At 55.6% G+C, this 23,607-nt stretch overlaps 1 protein-coding gene across 1 annotated transcript; it reads right to left on the bottom strand.

Annotated features, from left to right (window-relative positions):
- Positions 1–18,746: 18,746 nt before the first annotated feature.
- IER5L (immediate early response 5 like) lies at positions 18,747–21,477 on the bottom strand. The gene has a single exon (XM_074331171.2). It carries the CDS (start codon positions 21,253–21,255, stop codon positions 20,032–20,034), a length of 1,224 nt encoding a protein of 407 aa, XP_074187272.2. The 5' UTR covers positions 21,256–21,477; the 3' UTR covers positions 18,747–20,031.
- Between the last annotated feature and the right edge of the window lie 2,130 nt (positions 21,478–23,607).

The raw sequence follows: 23,607 nt of genomic DNA, 5'->3' as shown, positions 1-23,607 counted from the left end.
TCAGGAAAGACACCTTGGAGGGCCAGGGGGCAGCTGGGCGAGGGTGGGGAGGTAATGGGAATGAGACATGGAGATGGCTCACGGAAGCAAAGAGGTCCCTCGTCCAAGTCCAGCAGCTGAAGGCAGGAGTGCGAAGGTGGGCAGTCTGGCTGCAGAGCAACGAGCTGTGATCAAAAAATACAGTGAGTGTTAAAATTATTACAGTAAAAGACACATTGCCATTAATCCCCCGCAAAGTACTCCCCCTCGCTTCAAACACACTTATCCCATCACTCTTGCCACTTTCTGAAGCAGTTCTGGAAGTCCTCTTTCGTGAGCGTCTTTAGTTGTGCTGTTGTGGCTGCCTCAATGTCCTGAATCGTTTTGACCTTGGGGAAGAGCAGAAGTCAAACAGTGTCAGATCCAGTGAATAAAGTGGATGAGGACACACCGTAATGTTTTTGACAGAAATTGCCATATACCAGAAACGATGTGTGACACGGTGTATTGTCATGATGGAGGATGATTTACGGCACACTTGAAAACATACCTCCTCTCAACTGTAGCTCACACCTGACTGACTGAACCAAACAAGTTGAAACTTGTCACACACTGGTACTAAGGTTCGACGTGCTGCTTCGCTGCCTCTCTCTGGGATGGCACTTGGCAGCAGCATTCACCATATTTTTTGATCACACCTCATATGCTCTATCTCGACACGTCACTTCCGCCTTTAGTTTTGTTGTAAAGGGATGAAAGCCCAGACCCAGGGAGTGGGCAGGGGCTCGAAGTGAGGAAGGCTTTTGAAGGGGGTGACGTTCAGGCCAGTTTGCGTGCCACGCCCTGTATGCTGGGAACATCAGGGAGTGGGGAGGAGGCTGTGATGCGGGTGAGGGGAGAACAGATGGGAGCAAGTCCTTGAAAGGCGCCAGCCTGCCCGTCCATTCTACGGGGCGGACGGCAGACCCTCAGCGCCTGTGTGGCGCGTGCTTCTGTGTTTACTTAAGAGAAATGTGAGTCGAGGCTACAGGCTGCCCATGAGGCAGGGTGAGGGGAAGGGAAGACATGGCCTAGGGCTTCAGGGCAGGGTGGGAAGCCTGCTGAGGACCCATGGGATGGAGCAAGGATTCGCACTTCCTGCCCACACTGCTCTGAAGGATGTCTGCTGTGCTGTCATCCCTAGAGGGTCAGTGGGTCCGAAGGGCACCTGAGTGGGGCTGGTCCCCAGAGTTGGGGAGGTGGGGTTGGCTTCTCTCCATTCTGGGCCAGAGAGGCCCCAGGGAACGGGGAACTCCAGCTGGCTCTCAGGTCCCAGGTCACACCACGCCCACAGGAGGTGAGGGCCAAGAGGCCTCCTAAGAGAACAAAAACCCTGCAAGACAGCGTTTAGGTTGGAAGGACAAAGGTGAGGGCTCAATGCGCGAGCCACAGCCAAGTCGGTGAGTCCAACAAGTATTAAGTACGTACACACAAGGCATTCGGGGGACACGGAGATGAAAATGGTGAGCGTTCTGCCTTCAAATACTTCAACCTGGTGGGGGAAACCGATGGCTGACCAGCTGTGGAGAAAAGGGGATGATGGACTCCAGGGGGAGCTTCGGGAACACTCTATGGAGGAGGTGGCATTTGAATGGGACCTTGAATGATGGGCACAGATAAGGGCATTATGGTGAGTTAGCAGAGGTGGGAAGCGTGGGTCACAGGAGGCAGAGCTGGCCTACGGAGGGCACCGAGTGACTTCGTAAGAGAGTTCCACAGCTCTACGCTGCGCAGCCCCTCAATGCGCAACACAACTGTCTTTAATTATCACGTGATGTATGGGGTTAATGTCTGTCTTTGCTAGAAGGCAAGCCGCAGGTGGGCAGGGACCCACTCGCTGCTGTATCCCAGTGCCAGGAGACTGGCACGCAGCAGGCACCAAGAAACATTAAATCAGGACCAGGAAGATGTTTAACTGCTGGGGGCAGGGGGCAGGGCTTGAGATTTAGGAAACTCCGGGCTGTCCGGGTGCTGGATCAGAAGCTCGATGTAGATGACCGGGCTGGGGCCTCGACCCAGGTAAGAGATCACGAAGGCCCTGTGCAGGGCAGAGGGGGCCTGGGCTGGGAAGCGGGAGATCCAGGTAGGATTTGGTCCCAAGGAAGGAGGAGTTCTCGACAACGCTGGGGACTCCCTGCTCTGTACCTGGGAGGACCCCAGGGGAAGAAGCAGGCCAGGGGGTGGATGCTGTGCTCAGCTGGGGTGCTGAGTTCGCAGAGCTGTTGGGTAGACATTTGGACCTGGCTGATGGTGGGGCTGGCACGGCTACTGAGACCCAGCCCAAGGCCGGTGGGGGATCCCGGGCTGCAGGGACTCCCAGGACCCCCTGGGCCCTACCAGTGCTCCAGCCTCAGGCTTCCTTCCCTCCCCCTGTTCTCTGGTTTCAGCCACACTGGCCTCCTCTCTGTTCCTCAGACTCCCTTGGCCACTGAACAGTTGGGGTCCTCTTCCCAGAATCCTTTTCCCGGCTAGGAACCCCTGGTCATTCTTCAGGGCTCAGCTGAGTCCTCACTTCCTCTGAGTTATCACCTGGCTCCCTAGACCAGGGCAGGTGTCCTGGATGTGCTCACATGCAGCCCACCTGTCCCAGCTCTCAGCACACCTTAGCTGCATGTGTCTGTGGCGTCCGCAGCTCCAGGATCTTTAGGGGGATTGTTGAAGGGGCAGCCACCTAGTTAGAAGATGGGGGTGGTGGGGGCTGTTTGCAGACACAGCTTCTCTTTACTTGAGGTTGCTTCGTGGGGGGGGCTGAGGCCTGTCCCCCAAATATCAGCACCGTCCACGTCTGTCCTAGGAGGGTGCCACACACAGCAGGAGCTCAGGCCATATTTGTGAATGTCTGTGATAGAGTTAGGAACCCTCCTGTGGAGGGATGATGGCAGCACCGAGGTAGATCAGTGTCATGGGGGAGCGGCCTGCAGGGTCTCAGCTCCCGCTCCCCACATAAGAACGCAGGACATGGTGAGGCCAAAAAGGAACACCCACAGAGCCATAGGTAGGGGACTCATACCACTATATTTTCGCTGGCGGCTGGGTTGGAGACACAGGAAGCAGGAGCCACACTGTCTGCAACCCGCCATCCTAACTGCAATCCGCGCTTGCCAGCCACCCTCTTCTTGCTAGCTCCCATTCTGCTGCTAGCATAGCCACGACAGTTATATTATTGGCCAATGGCTCACTGGTTACAGCTGACGGCTATCCAATCACAGTTGATGGCCACTTACTACCCTATTGAGCACCTTTCCACGTGAGACCGAGAGCCTGGAAACTGCACTCCTGGCTCTGTCCCCACAATCAGAGTCCTGCGGGAGAGGCTGCAGGTGGCACACAGCCTGGAGGCTGGGAGACCAGCTGGTGGCAGAAGGGGTGCTCAGTGTCCCCTGCTGCCTTGAGGCCAGCAGGCCAGCACTGGAGTTGGGGACTGCAAGGGACCTCAGAGCAGCTCTCAGGGCACTGGGGTTGAGGCAGAAGTGCCGTGGGCTAGGGAGAAATGAGGGTGCAGTTAAGGTGGCAGAGAAAAAAGGGGCAGGAGGAAAGAGCAGAGCCCAAGGTGGGCTGTTGGAGCAGCCGTGGGGATCCTGAGTGCCACTACAGGCTGAGGACCCGGAGTCCTCATGGGGATAGAGCAGGCTGGAGAGGCACTGGTCAGCGCAGAGCTGGGGGGCTGCACGCTGTGGCTTGTATTGGATCACTCGTCCAACAGACATTGCTGGAACCTTCTCTGCTCCGAGCTCTGTGCCAGGTGCTGGGATGCTGCAGAGAATAGGACAGACAGGGCCCTCCCTCCTGGAGAATATTCTAGCATAACTTATCCTGATGAAACATTGGAAATACCCTATGTGTCCAGCAGTTGGGGATTGTTAGAGAATGGAGCAGTCATACGACGGGTCATCAGATGACACGCTTCCTGTTTTTTCTTCTGGAAGCTATTTATGACCTGTTAAGCGGAGAAAACAGTCACAATGACTGTAGGTAAAGTACAACTTCTTTTTGTAAAAAAGCAAAAAATCAACATTTTTGATCCATCTGTCTCTGTCCATCTACATGGACAAAGGACCAGAAGGTTGTTTCTCCAGGTAGTAATATGCTTATTTCTTGATGGTGGGATGTGAGGGTTTTGGGGAAATCCTTGTTGCTTTTTCTGCTCTCAAAAGATGGTTATAAACATGTTAAACATTACTGAACCACAAAAGAGAAAGCGATTGTGGGTAAGTTTTAACTTCACTGTTTGTTTTTCATATTTGATTTTAAAATCTCTGTCCACAGTTTGTAATAAGAAAGAAGAAACTGATTTTGAAAAATTTCCCCCCCCCAAAGATCCCTGGAGTCTGGTTACCTCTGGCGGGGAGACAGGAGGGAGAGGTGGGAGTGGGGACCCTTGCTCAGATATGTCAGGATTAAGTACCAGGAGGTGATTCTCACCAGGCGCTTTGGCTCAGAGCTTCCCTGAGAGGCAGGCAGGCAGGTGGGCTCGGGAGCTAAGGGGGGATCAGTGATGAGGACCAGCGGGCTGGAGGGGAGGCAGTCAGGAGTCCTCACAGCCTTTGAATGGGGAGAGTTAAGGAGAACCAGTAGTTCCCTCGTGGCCATCGGCAGCCTAGCTGGCCTGGCAGTGACCTCTGGGACTCAGAGTTCAATCCCATAATCGAGGTGCCCTTTCTTCTGCCTATGGCCTGGATTGGAGATGGTGGTGGTGGTGCTGCTGGTGCTGGTGGTTTCAAACCAAGTGACAAATGCTTGCGATACTGCAGGGGGCAGTTTCCCAAGTCCCAGCAAAGGGCAGAGCTCCTGCTGAGTCCTGTTTCATCCACCACGCTCCTCTGGGCAGAGAGCATTGAAGACACTGTGCCCAGTACCAGGGAATCCTGGGACATCACAAGGTCTCTATGAAATGTGATGGTGGAAAGGACCCAGGAATCAGGCAGACCTGTGTGACCTGTGACCTGTGTGACCTCTAAGCCTCAGTTCTCTTACCTGCACATGGGTGGCAGTCCAGAACAGTGACGCTGAGATCGAGTGTCCACGGTGCCTGGCATGAAGGTGGAGCTCCAGGAACAGGAAGAGGTGGGAGGTGGGAGACATGTCCCCTTCTGGCAGGGCAGCGAGCTGTGTCCCTGGTTCTGGTCTTGATCTCCGTTATCTGTGGCCGTCACTCCACGATATTTACCACCCTCTCCAGCTGGACCTTTGCTGACCTTTAGATACACCTCTTGGCCTGGCTATGAACAAATCCCCTTTCCCTCCTTATTTGCTTGGGACTAGGTTGGGTATTTCCAGAAGGGATACTTCAAAGGCAGGCAGAGTACAGACACCTCATTCCCAGATAACTAGAGTCCAGCCACAGGTGGGAGGCTGCAGGTGGGCCAGACTGCTTAGACCTCCACTTGGGGACATTTGAATGGGCACTGCTACCTGGGCAGACCCTCCGAGAGCTGGCAACCTAACCTCGGCAAGGCATGGGAAGTGTAGTGGTCAAGGCATGCATGGGCTCTGCAGTCAGCTCTTGCACTTGACACTATGTGACCTTGAGCCAGTTACTTAACCAGTCTGAGCCTCAGTTTCTTCATGTATGAATTGGGGATAAGTAAACACGGTCTTACAGGGGTTATTGCATGATCCATTGAAGGGATGCACTCAGCACAGGGCGTTGCCTGCACTATGTCACCCTACGGGGTGGGTATGCAGTGGGTGACCAAGGCACAGAGGGGTAAGGACAGGTAAGGATTTCTTGGTATGAAGGGACCATTGGGACCCAACCTGGACATTCTAACCACTGAGCTCAGTAATGGCCTTTAGGTCCTTGTGGAGGTTTCAGAATGATGTACGAGGCCCTGCAGAGAGCAATGGGTACTGGAGAGGATGGGTGAGGGTCTCTAGGAGCGAAGACCCCTTGGGAAGGCTCTGAGGTGTAGCTGAGGTGATTGTCCCACAGCTGACTGCTACCCCCAGCCTGGACCATGGTGGCCTGCTGAGTCCTCCCTGGCTCAATGAGGTCCCTTAGGAGTGGCTCCTACCCCAACCCATGCAAATTCCCACCCCTCACCATGTTCTCATTTGCCACTGCTACTCCAGGCCCCAAAAGCTGCCTGCACCCTGAGCCCTGGGGGTTCCCCAGAGACCTTGGAGCTGGTGGCTCCTGAGCCCAGCCTGTGTGTCCGGCCCTGGGTGAAGTGCTACAAGCATGTCCCACCTCATGCTCACCACGGGCTGACTATGTCTTCATTTCACAGAGGAGGAAACTGAGACTCAGGGGGGTCAACTCACTGTTGGGCAGGGGAGGTGCTGAGTCTCTTTACGCCCAAGCTCACATTCCTATAGCCTCTCCCTGGGGCCTAAGGTGGTCCCAGCTGCCTTGTATTGTCCCCACGCAGGTGGCCCAAGAGGTTTCCTCTTGCTGCTGCAAAGCCCAGGACTGGTCCCGGGCCCTCGCCCTGTCTGAGAAGTACCTCCTCCTGGAGCCCAGTTTCTTTCCAAGAGGCAGGGGCAGTCTCCACAAAGATGGCAATGAGGCAGGACAGCAGGGACAGTAATGACAATTTTGGCTGATAGCCATGTGTCAGCCTGCAAGACGTGCTTTACGTGTCCCCTCGTGGAATCCCCATGGTGAGCTGAGAAAGTGGCATTGCTTTCCCACTGCAGGGATGATGAAATTGGGGCTTGGAGGGTTTTCGTGACTGCCAGGGTCTCCGCTCATCCTGCGGCGTCAAAGTGGAATCAGCTTTGTCTGACACGGATCCCACGTGGGTCAGCAGGATGAGCACTTCTGGCTGGCCAAGGAGAAGACCTCTGCAGTCAAGGAAATTGCTCATGGCCAGTGGGCTCCTCGTTCCGCCCCAGGCCCAGGCCGCCCATCTCAGTGGGCAGCAGCCATCAGGCCCCAAATCCAAGTATTATCCTTACTTCTTTTTTCCATGCCCCAAATCCAACCCGTGAGCAGGTCCTATTGGATCTGCCTCCAAATTATAACCCAAATCTGGTCACTTCTCTCTTACCTGTACTGCAGCCACTTCACTCTTAGTTGCTGTCAGCTCTCACTGGACCACTGTGCTGCCTTCTCTCTGGTCTCCTGGATGCCACACTGAGCTGCCCGTTATATGAGTCCCATCATATTCCTCAAGCGGCTTCTCGCTGCCAACACCACAGTCCACCACGTGATCTCACCCCTCTGACCCTTTACACACTCCCCCCACTCCTGTGCTCCAATCACACTGCCCTCTCCCTGGCCCTCTAAGATGCCAAGCTCATTGCTGCCCCAGGGCCTTTGCACCTGCTGTTGTCTGCTTGGACTGCCTGGGCCGCGTGGTAAGTCTAGTTTAGGGCTCAGCTTAGATGCCATCACCTCCAAGGGGCCTACCCTGCTTCTCTGAGTTGCTGCCGAGGGAGTCTCCACCACACCAGCTGTTCTCCATCCCGCCCTCTGTTCTGGTTGCCTTCATGACACTCCTTATGATCTGAAAGCTTATTATCTGTTGACTTGTTTCCTTGGTTATCATCTCCTCTCTCAGTAGAACGTAAGCTTGGTGAGCTCCTAAGTCTCATCTGTGTGGTCACCACTGAATCGCTAGTACCTGGAACAGTGGCTGCCCCCAGTAGGTAGGTGCCCCACAGCTATTTGTTGAGTGAACGAATGAGTAGAGCTCCCTGTCCAAGGGGTTATCCTAGAGCAGGCTGGAGAATGGGAGCTGGACAGCGCCCTGGTGCCAAGTTGCCCCTCCCCCACCCCACTGCAGGCGCTCTGGGGCCCCATGGAGGGTCACACTGGCAGGACGACATCCCAGTGCCCCAAGCTCTGAGGTTTTATGTTCACTCCCAAGTTTGGGAAGCACAGTTGATGGAGGCAGACTGCGTGGACTTGGCATTGGGTAGGCTGAGGCGGGGCAGCAGGAACAGAGACCAACCAGCAGCTGTCCGGCTTTTGATGAAGATGCCACCTGACAGAGCAGGGTAAGGTCCAAGTGGTCACCTGGGCACTCAAGGCTCTCGCGGGGACAGTCGGGTCCTCTCCACACCTCTGGGCTTCCCCCTGGGGCCTCCTCTGTCTCACTGATGGGGGACCAGTGTTCATTCATGGCCATCTTCCCAGTGCCTGCCTGACCCCAGGCAGTGAGTTCGTTCAGCCACCAAAAGTTTATTGAGCACTGACTGTGTGAGGCCCTGTTCTCTCCAGGGGCTGGGGACGGTGCAGGGAGCCCTTGTGGAGTTTACAACCTAGGGAGGAAGACAGACGAATGAACAAATAAATACGCAGTAAAACATCGGGCAGCAATAAGGGCTGTGAACACAATGAAGGTGAGTGTGACAGAGAGGTATTATTTTAGAGGGGCAGTCAGGGCAGTTTGAGCGGAGGCCTGAACAACTGCTGGCAGAGGGAACAGCAAGTGCCAAGCCCCTGAGGTGGGAACAGCCTTGACAGCAGGAGACGAGGAGGAGGCTGGAGGGCACCGAGTGTGGCGAGAGTGGGAGAATGAGCGGAAAGGCAGCCAGGCTGAGTGGTGTAGAGCCGTGTAGCCCGCAGTGAGGACGCCGTATTTTGTTCCAGGTGTGCTGGAGGCACTCAGGCTGGCTTTTCGAGAGCGGATTGTGCACGTCTCTTTCCACAGTCACGGATGTCACCTTGGTAGCTGGAAATTGACCAAGGTGGGAGCATTTACACCACAGAGATCGGTAGATGCTACAGATGAGCTTTGCCCCCCAGTCAGTTTTAGATGGTTACACTCTTGGGGAGTGAGTCCAGTTTACTAAGCTGGGAAGACGTTATTCCCCTGAGTTGGGGAGTGCCATGGTCTGACTTAAACATGTAAGAGAATGGAGAGAAGGAGAATGGACAGTGGGGGGGGGGGGGGCAAGAACAAAAGTGGGAAGACTAGTGCAGCGCTCCAGGCACGAGGCGGTGTGGCTGGACGGGGAGGCAAAAGCCATGATGGTAAGAAGAGCGCGGGTCATGAATATTTTCTGGAGGAGCTGCCAGGCTTTGCCGATGGACTGGATTTGGGTTCATGAGAAAAGAAGGAGAGAAGGTGTTCTGGAGTTTTGGGCCCGAACAACTTGCAGGCTGGTGGTGCCATTGACTGGATGGGAAAGACTGGGGCAGAAGCAGGTGTGCGGGGGCTCTCAGGTGAGCTCTGAGATGGCTGGTACTCCAAGAGGAGAGGTGGAGCTGGGCTGGGACCCCGAGCTGCACTCGGCATACACTCTCAGCTGGAGACAGAACTGTCAGCGGGTTGGGTTGATGAGACCACATGAACTGCACCGGGAGGAGGTGGCAGGAAGGGAGAAGGGGACCAAGATTCGAGCCTGGGTCCTCCCCAGCATTTAGAAGAAGGGGTGGAGGACCCAGCAAAGGATACTGGAGAGACAGGGGCCACAAGAGTGGAACTAAATTGCTCTCTGCCCAGCTGGTATTTTTTTTTTTTAACTAAACATGAGGGCTGTGTAATGGAAGGACAGTGAGGGTTGGTGGCTGTGTAGCCCCCATTCCTCTGGAAATAGAATCCCTCTTCCCTGTGGAGAAGCCATTAGAAGGGGCTGAGGTGGGCTGACCAGCCCCCTAGTCGGGATGGACACATGCTCAGATCTGGCCAATCAGAGGGCCCCTGCCTCCCCATTTGCTGTGATTGGTTCAGGAATGAGCATGTAACCCAGGCTGTGCCAATGAATGTCATCCCTGTTACTTCCTGTTGGAGCTGTTGGGAAGATGCCCCTTATGCCAGGGTTGCTAAGCTGGGAAGATGTTATGCCCAGGATGCTAGTGGCAGGGCCAGCTGTGTGATTGTGGGGCCCAGTGCAAAAAGGAAATGCAGGGCCCCTTACCCAAAAAGCAGGAGAAAGTGCCATTAAAGGTACATAGAATGCTTTTCCTTCCTTCCATAGGCTTTCTCTCAATTTGTCATAGTGTTTATTATTTGCTATTTAATGTCTTTCTAAGTAAAGAAAAATTAAACTGTTAAATGATTAGCACGAATTTTACCATTTATCTTTATATTGTACAATAGCAGTTTTAAGTGAAAATATCAGAGCATCTAATTTGTGTGGAATCACCAAAATGATACAACTTGTATTTTGCAGCTTGTCCCTGAGGGTGCCTTGTACTGACCAGAAAAGACTAACAGCCAGACTCAGGAAGGTTCTGGGAGGAGGAAAGGATCCCCAGGCATGTGGAGCTGCCGAGGGAGTGCTTCCGGGCTAGGGAAGCAGCCTGTCCCGGCACCCCTCCACCCCGCCATGTGCACCCACATACATGCTCCCTCGCTCCCTTGGGCTTGACAGGTGCTGAATTACCCCTCCCACCAAGCACCAGACTGATGTCCCAAGCCCTGGCCCAGGGAAGTCGACCAGGCACCTCCACTTCCCACAGGCCCCCACCTCAACCTGCAATAGAGGGGTGATCCCCAAGGATCTCGGGCCCGAATCAGATTGGGAGTAGGTGAGAGGCTTGCCCTGCCTACACACAGTCTCTGGTTGGCTGCCAGATGGGCTGTGGTTCTGCCAATCCAGGGCAACGATGGCTGCCATCATGCCCTGGGAAGGTGCTGGGCAAGCATGTCTGACCCCAGCCCTCTCTGTGCCTGTGCCAAGGGTGGAGGGGGCAGTGGTCAAGAGGAGGAGGAGGCCAGGCAGGACTGGGGTGCCAGTGGGTAGGGTAGTGGGGCCAAGAACCTGTCCCAGGGAGGCAAGGAGGTGGCAGGAGCAAGACAGCATGCGAGTCGAAAGCTCTAAGCCCTCAGCAGTGCTTCACTGTCCCATCAGACTTACAAAACACAGATTCAAGGTCAAAATGATGATGGATTTCAGAAGAGCATTAACATTAAATCCCATGAAGATAGCGGAATATTAAACCCCAAGCATGGGGTCCTTTGAATGTGGGCCCTATGCAATTGCCCCGGTCACATGACTGTGAGGCTGGCCCTGGCCCGCGGCCATCTTGCTCATGCCCCGGAGAAAACCTAAGAAGCCAAGGAGAGACAGGAAGTGCCAAGGGACAGTGAGCAAGCCCTGATGACATCATGGGAGCCTCTGGGTCCAGCTGTGCCCTGAGCTAAAACACCCATGGACTCCCCAGTTCCTGAGCCAATCGATGCCCTTTTTGTTTAAGTCAGCGTGAGTTGACTTTCTGAGGCCTGAGCAGTGCGGGACCCACGGAGGTGGGGATCCAGGCCTGGGAATCTGGCACCGACTTCCCTTCTTGACTTAAAGCATTTTGGAACTGTCCATCGATCGGAATGTCTGCAGGTCACTTACAGATCTAACTGCTTCCTCCCCATGTGGACCTGTTCTGTTCTCAGCCAGGTCCTTTGTCTGTCTTAGACCTCCAGATTTTCCTCGGAACAAAGGGAAGCTTTATTCCTCAGCCTTCCCAGCGTTCCCCAGGCTGGTTGATGTGTCAAAGGAGACCCTCAAGTTCCACCCTGAGGTGGGGGCTGTAGGTGTGTGTGTGTGTGTGTGTGTGTGTGTGTGTGGTGGCTTGGAGTGTGGCTGGGAGCTAGAGAATGAAAGTGGGAAGGTGCATGGAATGTTCAAGAAACATCAGGAAATGACTGGGTTAGGGGGCAGGAGGGGGCCACTGAGGGAGATGGGGATAGGGAAGGGCCTGATTGGCGGAAGGCAGACAGTCTCTCAGCAACTGTTTCCCCTTTAAACCACTCCCTGGAATGAATAATAGTCCATTCATTCACCCATCATTCATTCATTCATTCATTCATTCATTCATTCATTCATTCATTCAATTGCCAAGCATACGTGCTGAATGAAATTGTTAAACACTCACTGATAAATGTTGACTGTCAGACATGGTCAGGCTCTGAAGATACCCACACACCTTCCTGGAGATTAACCTTTTTGAAAACACGAGTGCCAATTTATGGAAAGACAAAAAAAAAAAATCCAACAAAGTTTATAGGGCATTTCCTCTGCTCTCCTTTCTTAGCCCCAGAGTAAAAAGATCTTGATTGGGTTGCACCTTTTTTCCAAAAGATGCAGCTCTGGAAAAAGGTTCATCTTTTTACTTCTTAGGTCACCAATTTTGTGCAACAGCAGAGAGTCAGAAGGAAAACCATCCTGCATTTTGCAGTGAGAAGTTATTATCTGGGCAGAGCTGACTGGTGACAGTATTGCAGCTCTCGTTTATTGGGCACCTACTATATGCTGGTGGGCACCCACCATCCTCATTTTATAGACAAGGGACCAGAGACTCTGAGAGGGGAAGTGACAGTCCATCATCACCTAGAAAGTGGCAGTGCCCAGTTTGTATTGGGGTCTGTGGCTGAGCTTGGAACCATGAGCCTGAGCTTTGGAAGGGCGCCCCAGATGGGGGTGGCCCTGGTGGCCCCGGGAGCCCTCTGGTGCTTGGCCTATGCCTGGTGATCCACATTCACTCATGTGATATTAACAACTTCCAGGGAGGATGTTGCACCAGGAACCTTCTCGCAGCCCTGGAACAACCCCTCCCATCCTCCCTCTTTGCTGAGGGTTCCTTGGATGGGTATGTTCATGAGGTCCGGTCCACTGGGAAGACGGACAGAGCCTGGACTGGCGTGGAGACTCAGCCTGCCCGGCAGGACCAAGGAAACTGGTTGGGGCAGCTGTCCCAGGCTGTGGTTATGCTGGTTTGTCCCTTCCCTCAGCCCCCCAGGCACTCTCTCCCCATTGGCCTGGGGAAAGGAAGGAAGCTCCCTGAAATAACCACACGACAATTGCTACCATTTCTTGAGTGCTTGCTGTGTGCCAGGTACTGCATAAAGTCCCTTCATGGGTCGTTGTAACCAAATCTTCTTGTCCTTGCCTTCCTTTGTGGCCCTGTCTCCTGCCACTTTCCCCCTTGCCCTTTGCCTCAGCCATGTCAGCCTTCTTCCAGTTCCTTGACCACGCCGGATTAGTTCCTGTGTGAATCTTTGCAACTGCTATTCCCTCTGCCTGGAATGCTCTTCCACCATCGTTCGTCCAGCTGGTATGGTAGAGATTCCTAGTGCTCACCCAGTTGTGATTCACCTGTCCTTCCCAGGCCCCTTGCAGTTGGACGGGTCAGAGGACCACTTCTGGCCAGTGGGCTCTGAGTGGAAGGTAGGAGAAGCACCTCCCTTGCAGGACTCTAGCTCCTGAGTTTCTGTCATGGAAGATGGCGGCCTAGGAAAGTTGTCCCATGTAGTCAGATTTCGCATGGTCAAGAAATCAGTCCGTTGTGTAAAATCTCTGAGATTTGGGGACTCATTTGTTACCGCAGCACAGCCTATCCTGTACTGACTAATATAGCTGACTCAGCCAGGCCTCAGCTCAAGTATCCCCTTCCCTGGTCACTAAATCTAAAGTGGTGGCTTCCCTCCTCACCTGTTTTTTCTAGCCCTGTTTTAATTTTTCCCCACAACACTTAACACCTAATTAACACCTAATTATTTATTGATTCACTTGGGTATTGTCTCCTCCCCAGAATGTCAGCTCCATGAGGGCAGGGCCCTTGTCTGTCTTATTCATGGCTGCACCCTTGAGGCCTAGGACAGTGCCTAGCATGTATACGTATTCAATATATACTTGAATGAATGAATACATTTATTGAAAGAGTGAGTGAAATAGGCACATGACCATGCTCATAGGTAGATGTGGAATATGATTGCCACCTGCGTTTTTCTTACTGTGATTGGACACAAGCCTCCAATCATCAAAAGGCAATGGTTGCTTTTTTGACTGGTAGAGCGTCAACCCTGGTTTAGGACCACCTGCCTTCTCTCCTTACACTCTATCTCTTCAGATGAGGGAATGTGGACCTTCTAGGAAAGTGACTCATCCCGGGTCCCAAGGAAAGCCTGTGGCTGAGTCACGACCTGTCACTGGGTCTCCAGACTCCAGGTCCAGTGCTCTTTCTGCCAAACTTGGCCACTTCCTCCTCAGTTTCAGCCTAAGTTGCCGAAAACGTTTCCCAAGCGATTTGCCTCTTACAACCCACCTCGCCAGGTGACCTAGCAACTCTGAGCAAATCATTCTGTGATGACTGATGGTGAGACTGGGCAGAGCTAGGACGGGGGTCAGAGATGAGAGTGAACAAGCCCTCTTTCCAGAATGTCTCCATCCCTCAGATGAGCTTGCTATTTGTCTTACACTTCTTTTAACAAGGACAGAGTGCAGGAGGGTGAATTCTGGGGAATTGAGGCTTGTTGGCTGAATGTGCTAGTATCTCGCATGGGTTGACCCTGCCCCAGACAGGCTGAATATGGCTGCTCCCCGTCCTGCTCTGTAGCACGCTGTACATCGGTTATAGCACCTGTCACATCACATTTTTTTTCTCTGAAAAATGTAATGTTAATTTTTTTCTTCTAAATATAAAAGTGATACATGCTCCTTGTAGAAAATTTGGAAAATACAGAAATGCATGAATGATAAAACAAAGGTCATCTGTAATCCCCCAACAATTTCAACATTGTCAAATTCGATTCAGCCTCTTTTACCTGCACATGTGACTAGGTCACGTTACCTGGTCCCCAGATGTCCCCAGACCCCACCAGCTGGGGGTAGAAAGATGGGCACGTTAACCTGAGTGCAGCCTCTCCGCGTCCGCCCTCTGGCCAGCACCTCGCCTCCCCTCAGAAACTTTCCATTATAGCTGGGAGGGCCTGGAGGAGCCACATCTGAGCTCCAGTCAAGTTCTTCCACTTTGGCCTCTTTGTGGATGTCCACTGCCCTAAGTCCCCTGAGGGTGGCCCCTGTCACTGCCCCTGCCATGGAGCCTGCTGGAACAACCCAACCCCCTCCCCTGGTGATTCCTGAGTGGCAAACCTGAGCAGCACCAGATGGCCCTAAAGCCCCATTGTCCTGTTGAGGGCCAAGGACAACTTTCCTTCCCCAGAGCTGTGTGGGCTGCACTCATCCCCCAATGCCCTAGGCAGCCATGCCTGTGCCCTGTCGCCCCAAGTCCCACATGAACACACCTCCTTTAGCTTGGCTTATAGCCCCTCTCTTTGGAGGACATCTTTGCCTGTCACCCATTACCACCCTTTTCTGAGAAGAATATCCTTTCTCTGCCCATGAGCTTCCGGTGCAGGGCTAGCAACCATCCTCCAACCTGGCCACAGGTTTGGGACAGGATAGAATCCTATCCTGAGATTTTCTGAGTTGGAAATAAGAGAAGTGGCTGGTCCCTTTTGGGCGGCAAAGTTGTGAGATGAGATGCCAAGAGCTGCCTCTTACAGGTCTAGTGAGAAGTGGGCCTGCAATAGAAGACTGGGAAGCTCAAGTGAAGGAAAAAAATCACAGGAGAGAGGGAGAGGGAAAGGCAGAGAGGGAGAGAGCGATAGCTAGAGATTTGTGCTTGGATGCAGTTGTACCTGAAGCCAGCTGCACCACTGCCCACTGCCCAATTTGAGCCATGAGCCAAGAAATCCCACCTTTTGCCCAGGCTGGTTCCAGCTGGGCTGCTGTCCCCTACCACGAATCCTGACAGACACCAGGAAAAGGTCAGTCCCTGCCCTGGGTGGAATGGGACACAGACACCTCTGTCCTGTGTGTCTCTTTATCCCTCGATCCCAGGACCTGGAGCATGGAGCGTTGGGGGAGGGAGGTGCTCCCAACCTGCTAGTTCAGCTTCAGCTAGAACTTATCAATGTTACTATTTAGACAACATCAGGGTCGTTCGCCAGCTCATGTTATATGTTTTAAATTCTTTCCCACTAGACTATGAATCCCAACAGGAGGACTGACAATTTAGTTGTGTGACTTTGGGCAAGTTTTCTCATTTCTAATACAAGAATGCTAAGTAGTGTCTATTTGAGAGAGTAGCTGGGAAAATTAAATGAGTGAATCCATACCGAGGGATTGTTGTAACTTTTCGTGGTGGTCAGCTCAGGGCTCTGCATAGGCCAGGCACTCTGTACACCTGCCCAGTGGAGATGCAGAAAGACAGCTCATGGTGTGCACAACACACACGATAGAAGCACTCAGATCTCAGTGCCCTGCGCAGTGGCCCCCTTGGGATCCTAGGGCATCCCCAGCCCCTGGCTTTCTCTGGAGGCCAGCTTGCAGCTCTCACAGGCTCTGGGCTGTCATTCCAGCAGCTCCACGTGGCTGGGAGTGCAGTTTGGAGCCTAGCTCAGCCCTATACCACATATCAAGGGCAGCAGGACCTGCAGTGTTTTAGGAGCTGGGGCAGTGTTTGTGTTTGGGGGGGGGAGGGGAGGGAGGATGCTAGTTGACCTGGGGGCACCAGGGGTTTGCTGGAGCTCTCCCTTCTAGAGCCGCTATTCTCTGGAGGCTCCCCCTCATCGCTCCCTGAGTCCCCCAGTGTCTTCCAAGAAGCTTCCCCAAGTTCTACCTGGGGCTCTTGTGGGGTCTGTTTGGTCTTTTTACTGGAGAGAGAGAGGCTTGCCTGTGGACCTGGGTCTGTGGACTCCTGGTTTGCCAGGCTGCCTGCCTCCTCTCCCCCTTTGGAAGACCCTCATGGCCAGGCATATGTTCCCGTCACACACACACACACACACACACACACACACACACACACACACCCCGCCCCTTCCCAGCCTTTCAATAGTGCTATACCCGGAGTAGTATTAGTCTCTCAGAGGTTCTGGATGGGCTTGCTGCATGCTGCACCAGGACTAGGGGGGTGGGGGTGGGGAGGGGGGTGAGTGGCGTGAGGATGCTACTTAGAGCATCTGTGTTGGGGACAGTGCGTTTGGCTGGTGTGGCCCCCAAAGCGGTGTGCAGTGTGTAACATCAGGGCTGGGCTTGTGTTACCGTTTTGCGTGGCATGTCTCTGTGAGATGCAGATGGCCGCCGGTGGGTTGTGTTTTGGGTCACTGCGGATTATGCTCAGGGCATTAACCCTTTGTGTGGCTGCCCAAGGTCCCTGGGTCCTGAAAAGATAAACGGGTGGAAGGGCAGCTCTCTTCTCGATGCTCTTAGAGCCCTCCATCCTCATCCCTTCACTTCACTAGATCCTAATGTGCCTGACTCTCTCGGCGCAGCTGAAGCTCAGAAAACATGGCAGAGCGGAGGATAATTCTGGTCTGGGGTCCTGTTAGTTCGGAGCTCTTATTTTGCAGCTCACCACCCACACTCGTTTGCCATAGGGATCCGGGGACGTGTGGGCAGTTCTCAAGCCACTTGGCTGATCCCTTCCATTCCCAGGTCCACGCCCCCAACAAAGGCGGCCGACCACGTGTCCCCTCCTCGACGCCCGCCTGGAGTGGGGACACACGCGGCCCCAGGCTCCGGTTCCATCCGCCGCTAGATCCGGACGCGGCGCGGCGCCCCAAGTGGGCGCGCAGCAACCCCTCGCAGCCCCGCCGCCCCCGACTGTGCCTCGCCCATTCCCAGCCGCAGTCACTGCAGCGCCCTGGAAGCAACGCTAGGGGGAGCTCTGGCAACTGGCTTGGTAGATGGAATCAAAACCAGGCATGCAACAGCGCGATTCCTGGGATTTGCAGGGGGAAAAATGGAGAGAGGGGAGACACACCGTTCCCCCTCCTTGGCAGCTCCCGACTCTTCCCATGGGAGGCAGAGAAAACAGCCCTCGGGGTTGAAGGTGTCTTTCCTTCCCGTAACTCAAGCCTCCATAGCCTCGTTCTTCCTCCACCCCCAGTGCAGACCTTCGCCGCCCCCTGCGCTCTGAGGTGTCCCTGAGAACTTCGCCTCGCGCGACACCGGGACCTAGAACCTCGCGGACCCCTGGGATTGGCTTGCGTCCGCCTTTCAGAGTCTGGGGTGTGGGCCTCTCGGCAGCAGCCCCTCTTCTTGCTGCCAGAGGCTTGAAGGCTCGGGTGGGGGGCTTGCGTCGACTTGCGGAGTGGATGGTGCAGGAGGGGGAAGCGCAGGGGTGAGAAAGCGAGAGCATTGGGGAGACAGCCAGAGACAGAGAGACACCGAGAGACAGATACTATGAAATAAACAGAGCAAGCAGCCACTTTGCTTTTTTCTTTCTTGCTCCCCCCCCCCCCCCAGTCTTTCTTTCCTATCCCCTCTTTGCAAAGCTGGAACCACCCCACACGCCCCCGGGCCCGAGCCGCGGCTCCAGATGTGAATTTGGTTCCAGTGGGGAGAATGCGACCTTCCTCGGGGCCTTGGCACATTCTCCCACTCTGAGGTCATTCCGTAGGTGGTCAGAGGGGAGAGCGGGCCTGGAGCCTTCCTGCCTCCATCCACTGGGGAGGGAAGAGAGGCGAGCGGGAGGGAGGGGAGAGGGAGAGGGGAGGGGCGCGAGGAGGGAGGGAGACGCCGCCAGCACACCACCAAGTGGCACCGAGCAGTGATAACAAACTCAACTTAAAAAAAAAAAAAGGAAAAGGAAAAAACTTCCCTAAGTTGCAGCCCGAGACTTGCGGACGTGCGGGCGGAGGCTCGGGGAGGGAAGTGTGGGTGGCCCAGAAGCCCCCAGGCGTCCCCAGGCAGCTCTCCCCTGCCGCAGAGAGCTCAGACTTGAGGCCGACCAGACCCTTCGCCTCTGGCTGGGCAGGAAATGTGCTGGAGGCTTGCTCAGCTTCCTGCAGGAGACCCCGGGGCGGCCTGTTCCCGTGGGGGGCAGGCTCCTTTGGGGAGGATGGCCCCGAGGCGGGCAACACTGGCTTCAACCCCAGCAAACAGCAGCCACCCTACCCCAATCCGGCTCCCCACTCCTAGCCCTTGCGGATGTGGGCAGATCTCAGCCGCCCAGGCCCAGGAGAGCAAGGATTTGCATGGGGGCAGGGGTCTCTTTCCACCTCCATCCTCCCGCCACCTCCAGGCCTACTTGAAAACAAGGCACCACCATCCTCTATAATCGACTTTTTATTAAGATTATAAATTTAAACAAATAATCTGAACAGTTTCACCCGGTGATGTACAATTCAGTATGCACAAAAATACAGGAGAATGAGGGAGAAGGGCCAAGAAAGGAAGGGTTGGCAACTTGTTTTGGAGTCCACATGGTACTGATGGCAGAGAACCAGAGGGGCTGCAGAACCCCACCTTTTCACAACAAAAGGCTTTAAATTAAACAATCTATCGAGCTGAAGACACAGGACGGTTTCTCACAGGCTCGAACAATGCTGGTTTCATGAAATGCAACTGAAGGCTGACCCAGAACACTGCAACTTAGAAGCACACACACAAACACCACATCTGACCAGGAACTTAGTGAAAAGTCTCCGACGCAGTCGGCGGTCCCGGCCCCTCCCTCCCTCGGGGCCGCGGGGGATCCAGGTGAAGGAATCTACTTCCTTTTTTGTTTAGTGAGGACCGCAGTGCTGGGCATGATGGGAAATGTAGTCCGCGGTGCCCGCCCCCCACCCCTTCCCCAAACAGTGTCCGAGTGTCGGGGTGTCCGGCGCCACCCCCGAGTCCGGGAGACGGTTGGAGGAGGGGAGGAGAACGGAGCCAGAGGGGCGGGGAGAGGAGGGGTTCAAGACACCCGCCCCGGGAAGAAAAGAAAAAAAAGTTGAAGTGTTTTCATTTCTGCCTTCTCATTTTGCGAACTTTGGAGGCCGCCCCCAGAGAGGAAATGTGACCCAAACGTCCCTTTCGGAGATAGAGTTTGCCTTTGTTTTTCCTCAGGATTTCACAAGACCCATTCCTCACCCCACGGAGGGATTCGAGAGAACCGAGCGCCGGGCTTCCTGGGTCTGACAACTGATTGGGATCGGCGTCCGGGGCCCCGAGCCCTCCTGCGCTGCGCCCCCGGCGCGCCCCGGTGGCCCGGGCTCCCAGCCTCGTCCCCGGCTGCCCCGCACCTCCTGCGGGCAGCAGCCTTGCCTCACGTGGCTGGTTGCTCGCTAAACACCACTGCAATCACTACAATAAAAAGAAAAAAAAAAAAGAGTAGGAGAAACACAAAGCATACTTAAATAGGCGCTTTTTCTCTCTGCAAAAATAAAGTCCAAGATCTTAGATTTCTTTTTTTTTATTTTACAATTTATAAAACATAAGCCGCCTCCCCCTGGTCGTCCCCAGCTCAGCCCCGAGTGGCCGGGCGCCCGTTCCTTCCCTCCTCTCGCCCCTTGGCCGAGTCTTTGTCTGGCCCCAGCCCCGCGGGGCCCCGGGTCCCCGTGCCCTCAGGGGTCCCTAGAAGGCGACAATGGCTCGAGTCCAGGCGCCGAGGCTGGCGAGCGCCTGCTTGGCGCACAGCTGCCCGTTGAGCGGCGGCGGCTGCTCCGAAGAGTCCGGCTGTCGGCTCACCAGCCCCGAGAAGCCCGAGCCAAAGATGGAGATCAAGTTTGAGATGTTGGACGCGTCCGGGGACGAGTCCGGGCAGAAGTCCTCGAAGCGGGCGCGCTTGCAGGGGGCAAACGGGGCGACCCCGGGGGGCTCGGCCCCCAGGTCTCCCGCGTCCTCGTCGTCGTCGTCCTCCTCCTCCTGGCCAGGGTAATACTTGCGCTTGCAGCCGGCAGCGGACGCCAGGCCCGGTCCCGGGGCGCCTTGGCCACAGCAGGGGCAGTGGGCGGAGGCGCAGCAGTCCTGGTGCAAGTAGCCGTTCTCCACCGTGGTCACCACGTGAGTGTCCAGGTCCAGCACGGTGGTCTGGCTGCTGCAGTGCACGCCGAAGTCCGAGGGGGCCGGGTACGCGCCCCGATAGAAGCCGGGGGAGGAGGCGGGGGCCGGGGAGGTGGGAGGGGAGGCGGCGGCAGCGGCCTGAGGGGCGGCCCCAGGGGGCACAGAGGGCGCGGAGCAGGCGGCCGAGGCGCGAGGGTCCCGCGGGCAGAGCGCGGCGGGCGCGGGCGGCGGCAGCGGAGCAGGACCCGGCTGCAGGGGCTCCAAGGGCTGCCCGCGGTGGGGCGCGCCGTGCGGCGGCTGGAGCGCGGCGCACCCGGGCAGCTCCGAGAGCGCCCCCGCGCCGCCCGCGGGCGCCCCGGCCGCCGCCGCCGCGCAGCCCCTGGGCGCCGGGTGCTGGTGCTGGTGCAGCTGCTGCTGGAGGTGCAGCTGGTGGAGCTGGTGGAGCTGGTGCAGCTGGTGCCGGGGGGCCGGCTCGCGCGCCTCCGCGTCCCCGCAGCCGCCAAGTTGGAGCGGGCCGAAGTCGGCCGCGCTGGCCGGTATGCCCGGCGCTGCGTACGCGAGGTGCTGGTGCTGGTGGTGGGGCGGCTGCTGCTGTTGCTGCTGCTGTTGCTGCTGCTGCTGGCGCCGGTAGAGCTCGGCGTAACGCTCGCTCAGGTAGAGCTGGCGCGCGTTGCGGAGCACGTAGGACACCAGGAGGTTCTTGTGCAGCTTGATGCCGCCGCGCTGGGTTCGGGAGCTGTGGATCTTGCGCAGGGAGATGCTGATCAGGCTCTGGGCGTCCAGGGCGCACTCCATGCTCCCGCGGAGACGGCGGCGGCGGAGCAGCCGCACCCGCTGCTGCTGCTAATGCTGCTGCTGTTTCGGCCTCCAGCCGGCCCACGGGACGCCCCGGGCAGGGGAAACGGAGTCCGGGTCAGCAGGTCGGCTGCGCTCCGAGAGGAGCCGCCACCTTGCGCTGCGCGCCACCCGCGGGACCGTGCTCCCCAGACGGCGCCAAAGCAATGAGCTTCGGCCGGCCCCGGCCCCAGCTATTTAGCCGGGCACTCAGACCCCGCCCCACGCCGGATAAGCCAATAGAAATGCCCAGAGCTTCCCGAGTGACAGGCGCTGCCCGCCCCGGGGCCACTTGGCTGGCCAATCAGACCAAGGCGGTTCCTTTGTGCTATTCAAATACCGAACGGACCCCGGGCTTCTAACGCCGCTGCTGCCTCGAATGTTCTCCTGGGGCCGCCGCGCTGCGCGGGACTCGGAGGCGCTGGGGCTGCCGTCTGCAACATGGGTCGCCTCACAACCGCCACGTTGGAGCCCGCGGCCGCCCGCGGCCTAGCTCCTGGGAGCTGGGGGTCGGCTCACCTGCGTGCCGCGGCGACGGCTCCTCCCCCTTCCGCACGGCTGGGCCTCACCTGCGGCAGGTGCGCACGTCTCCCCGCTCCTGTCCACGCGACAGTTCCTTTCGCATTCTGTCGCCCCCCCTCCCCCAGGTGACCCGTGGTACCCAAGGCCAGGAGACTAGGGAGGCCCTCAAGAGAGAAACGTTTGGAGGTATCCTAAACCGTAGAGAATTTTAGGCCTTACCCCTTGACCTTTTTGGCTGAGGGGCCTCAGGGAATACTTGGGGAAGGACCGTCCTCCCCATTTGTCTGATGGGAAAACCCAAAACCTCTTGAATTTGGTCTCCTCCGACAGAGGAGGCTTCGAGGCATGCTTCGCTGAGGGCTTTATACCGGCTGAGGTCCAAAGTCGCTGTGAGAGCTAACACCGAGTGTCCCAATCACCAGTTCTGTAACCTTTCCTCTCTAACTACTAATAATGACAATAGGGACTATTATGTTCCTAGTATGGGGCAGGTCCTTGCCAGAAACTCCCTGAATCTCTCACTGTGACTGCTTCCAGAGCAGGGACCTGAGTCTCAAAGGAGTCGGATGACTTGGGAATCACACGACTCTGAAGGGGCAGAGCAGGATTTGTGCCAGGACTGTGAGCTCCAGAGGGGAGGTGAATACCCAGGGCTGAGGAATTCACCGACTTAACTTTTGTTGACACTGTTTTCCTTCTTGTCCTGAAGCATTCATGGACCACCTCCTCCCAGCTGGGGACTGAGACAGAGAACAGACGGACAGGATTGTGATCTTGGGGGGGCGCTCCAGATTGGGAGGCCTGCAAGGGGGCTGACTGCTGCTCAGAGAGGGGGGTCTGAGGTGCCTGGGGTAGGGGTGGGTGTCTCCTTAAAGTGGTCAGGAATTTTGCCTGAAGAGGGGAGCCCTCGAAGGAGGCAAGGGCTTCACAGAGACTCAGAGCTAGGCGGGCCTTGTGGGGGCCATGGTGGGAGATGCTCAGAACTAAATTTCCTGCTGTGTCACCCTCTCCTTGGGGTTTCTTCGGAGTCTCTTCTTCCCTTGAGCCTGTTGTCTTCAGCACGTACTTCGTCCCTTGGCAGGAGTGGAAATACCCAGCCGACCCATCCTGCAGTTTCTGGGTCTCCCTTTAGTCTTATGAGTTCTCCAGATTTGTTTCCTCAAACAAATTTTCAGCATCTACTCAGTGCCAGGGTGAAAACAAAGTTACAGAGTGTTTACCCAGTTTTACAGATGAGGAAACTTGGGCACTGACAGCAGAAAGGACTTGTCCAAGGTCCCACGGTTCCAGGTCCAGTGCTCTGTCCTTTCCATGCATTCTACGGACAATCTCAAACTGGTCTGATCCCCTGTGACTAGTAGTAATGTTCCCTACCCCCAACCAGAGAAGCCAGGATTGACATTTTAGGGGGACTGCAGAGAAAGGGCATCTTAATTCCATTCTATTGGTGATGTGATGACAGGGACACACAGGTGTGGAACTTGTCCTCGTGATAATACCTGTAGGAATAAAAATATACTTTTCCTTACTTCCTTAGAGTCTGTGTTAAAGGCACACAAAGTCTTTATTTATTTTTGAAGTTTACTTTTGCTACATCACTGACATGTGGAGGGAAACAGGAGGTCCTATCTGGCTTTATAACTGTGAGGACGCCATATGCAACAGTTAAGTCTGGGATCCACGGTTTCTGGCCCATAACAAGAGCCCAAGAATGCATTATTAATGCTGACTTTGGCCTTTATTCTGTCCTTGTCCAGAACTCATTGGTGGAAAGTAAGACTTACAGTTTAT

The sequence above is a fragment of the Rhinolophus sinicus genome, chromosome 16 (genome assembly GCF_057876585.1).
Source record: "Rhinolophus sinicus isolate RSI-liver-muscle chromosome 16, RSI-T2T, whole genome shotgun sequence".
Taxonomy (NCBI): domain Eukaryota; kingdom Metazoa; phylum Chordata; class Mammalia; order Chiroptera; family Rhinolophidae; genus Rhinolophus; species Rhinolophus sinicus.
Note: the sequence above shows the minus strand (reverse complement) of the source record. Positions and strands in the feature narration are given on the sequence as shown.

Bases quoted from the DNA above. Each gene is read 5' to 3' on its own strand.
- IER5L (XM_074331171.2), bottom strand. From the start codon at position 21,255: ATGGAGTGCGCCCTGGACGCCCAGAGCCTGATCAGCATCTCCCTGCGC.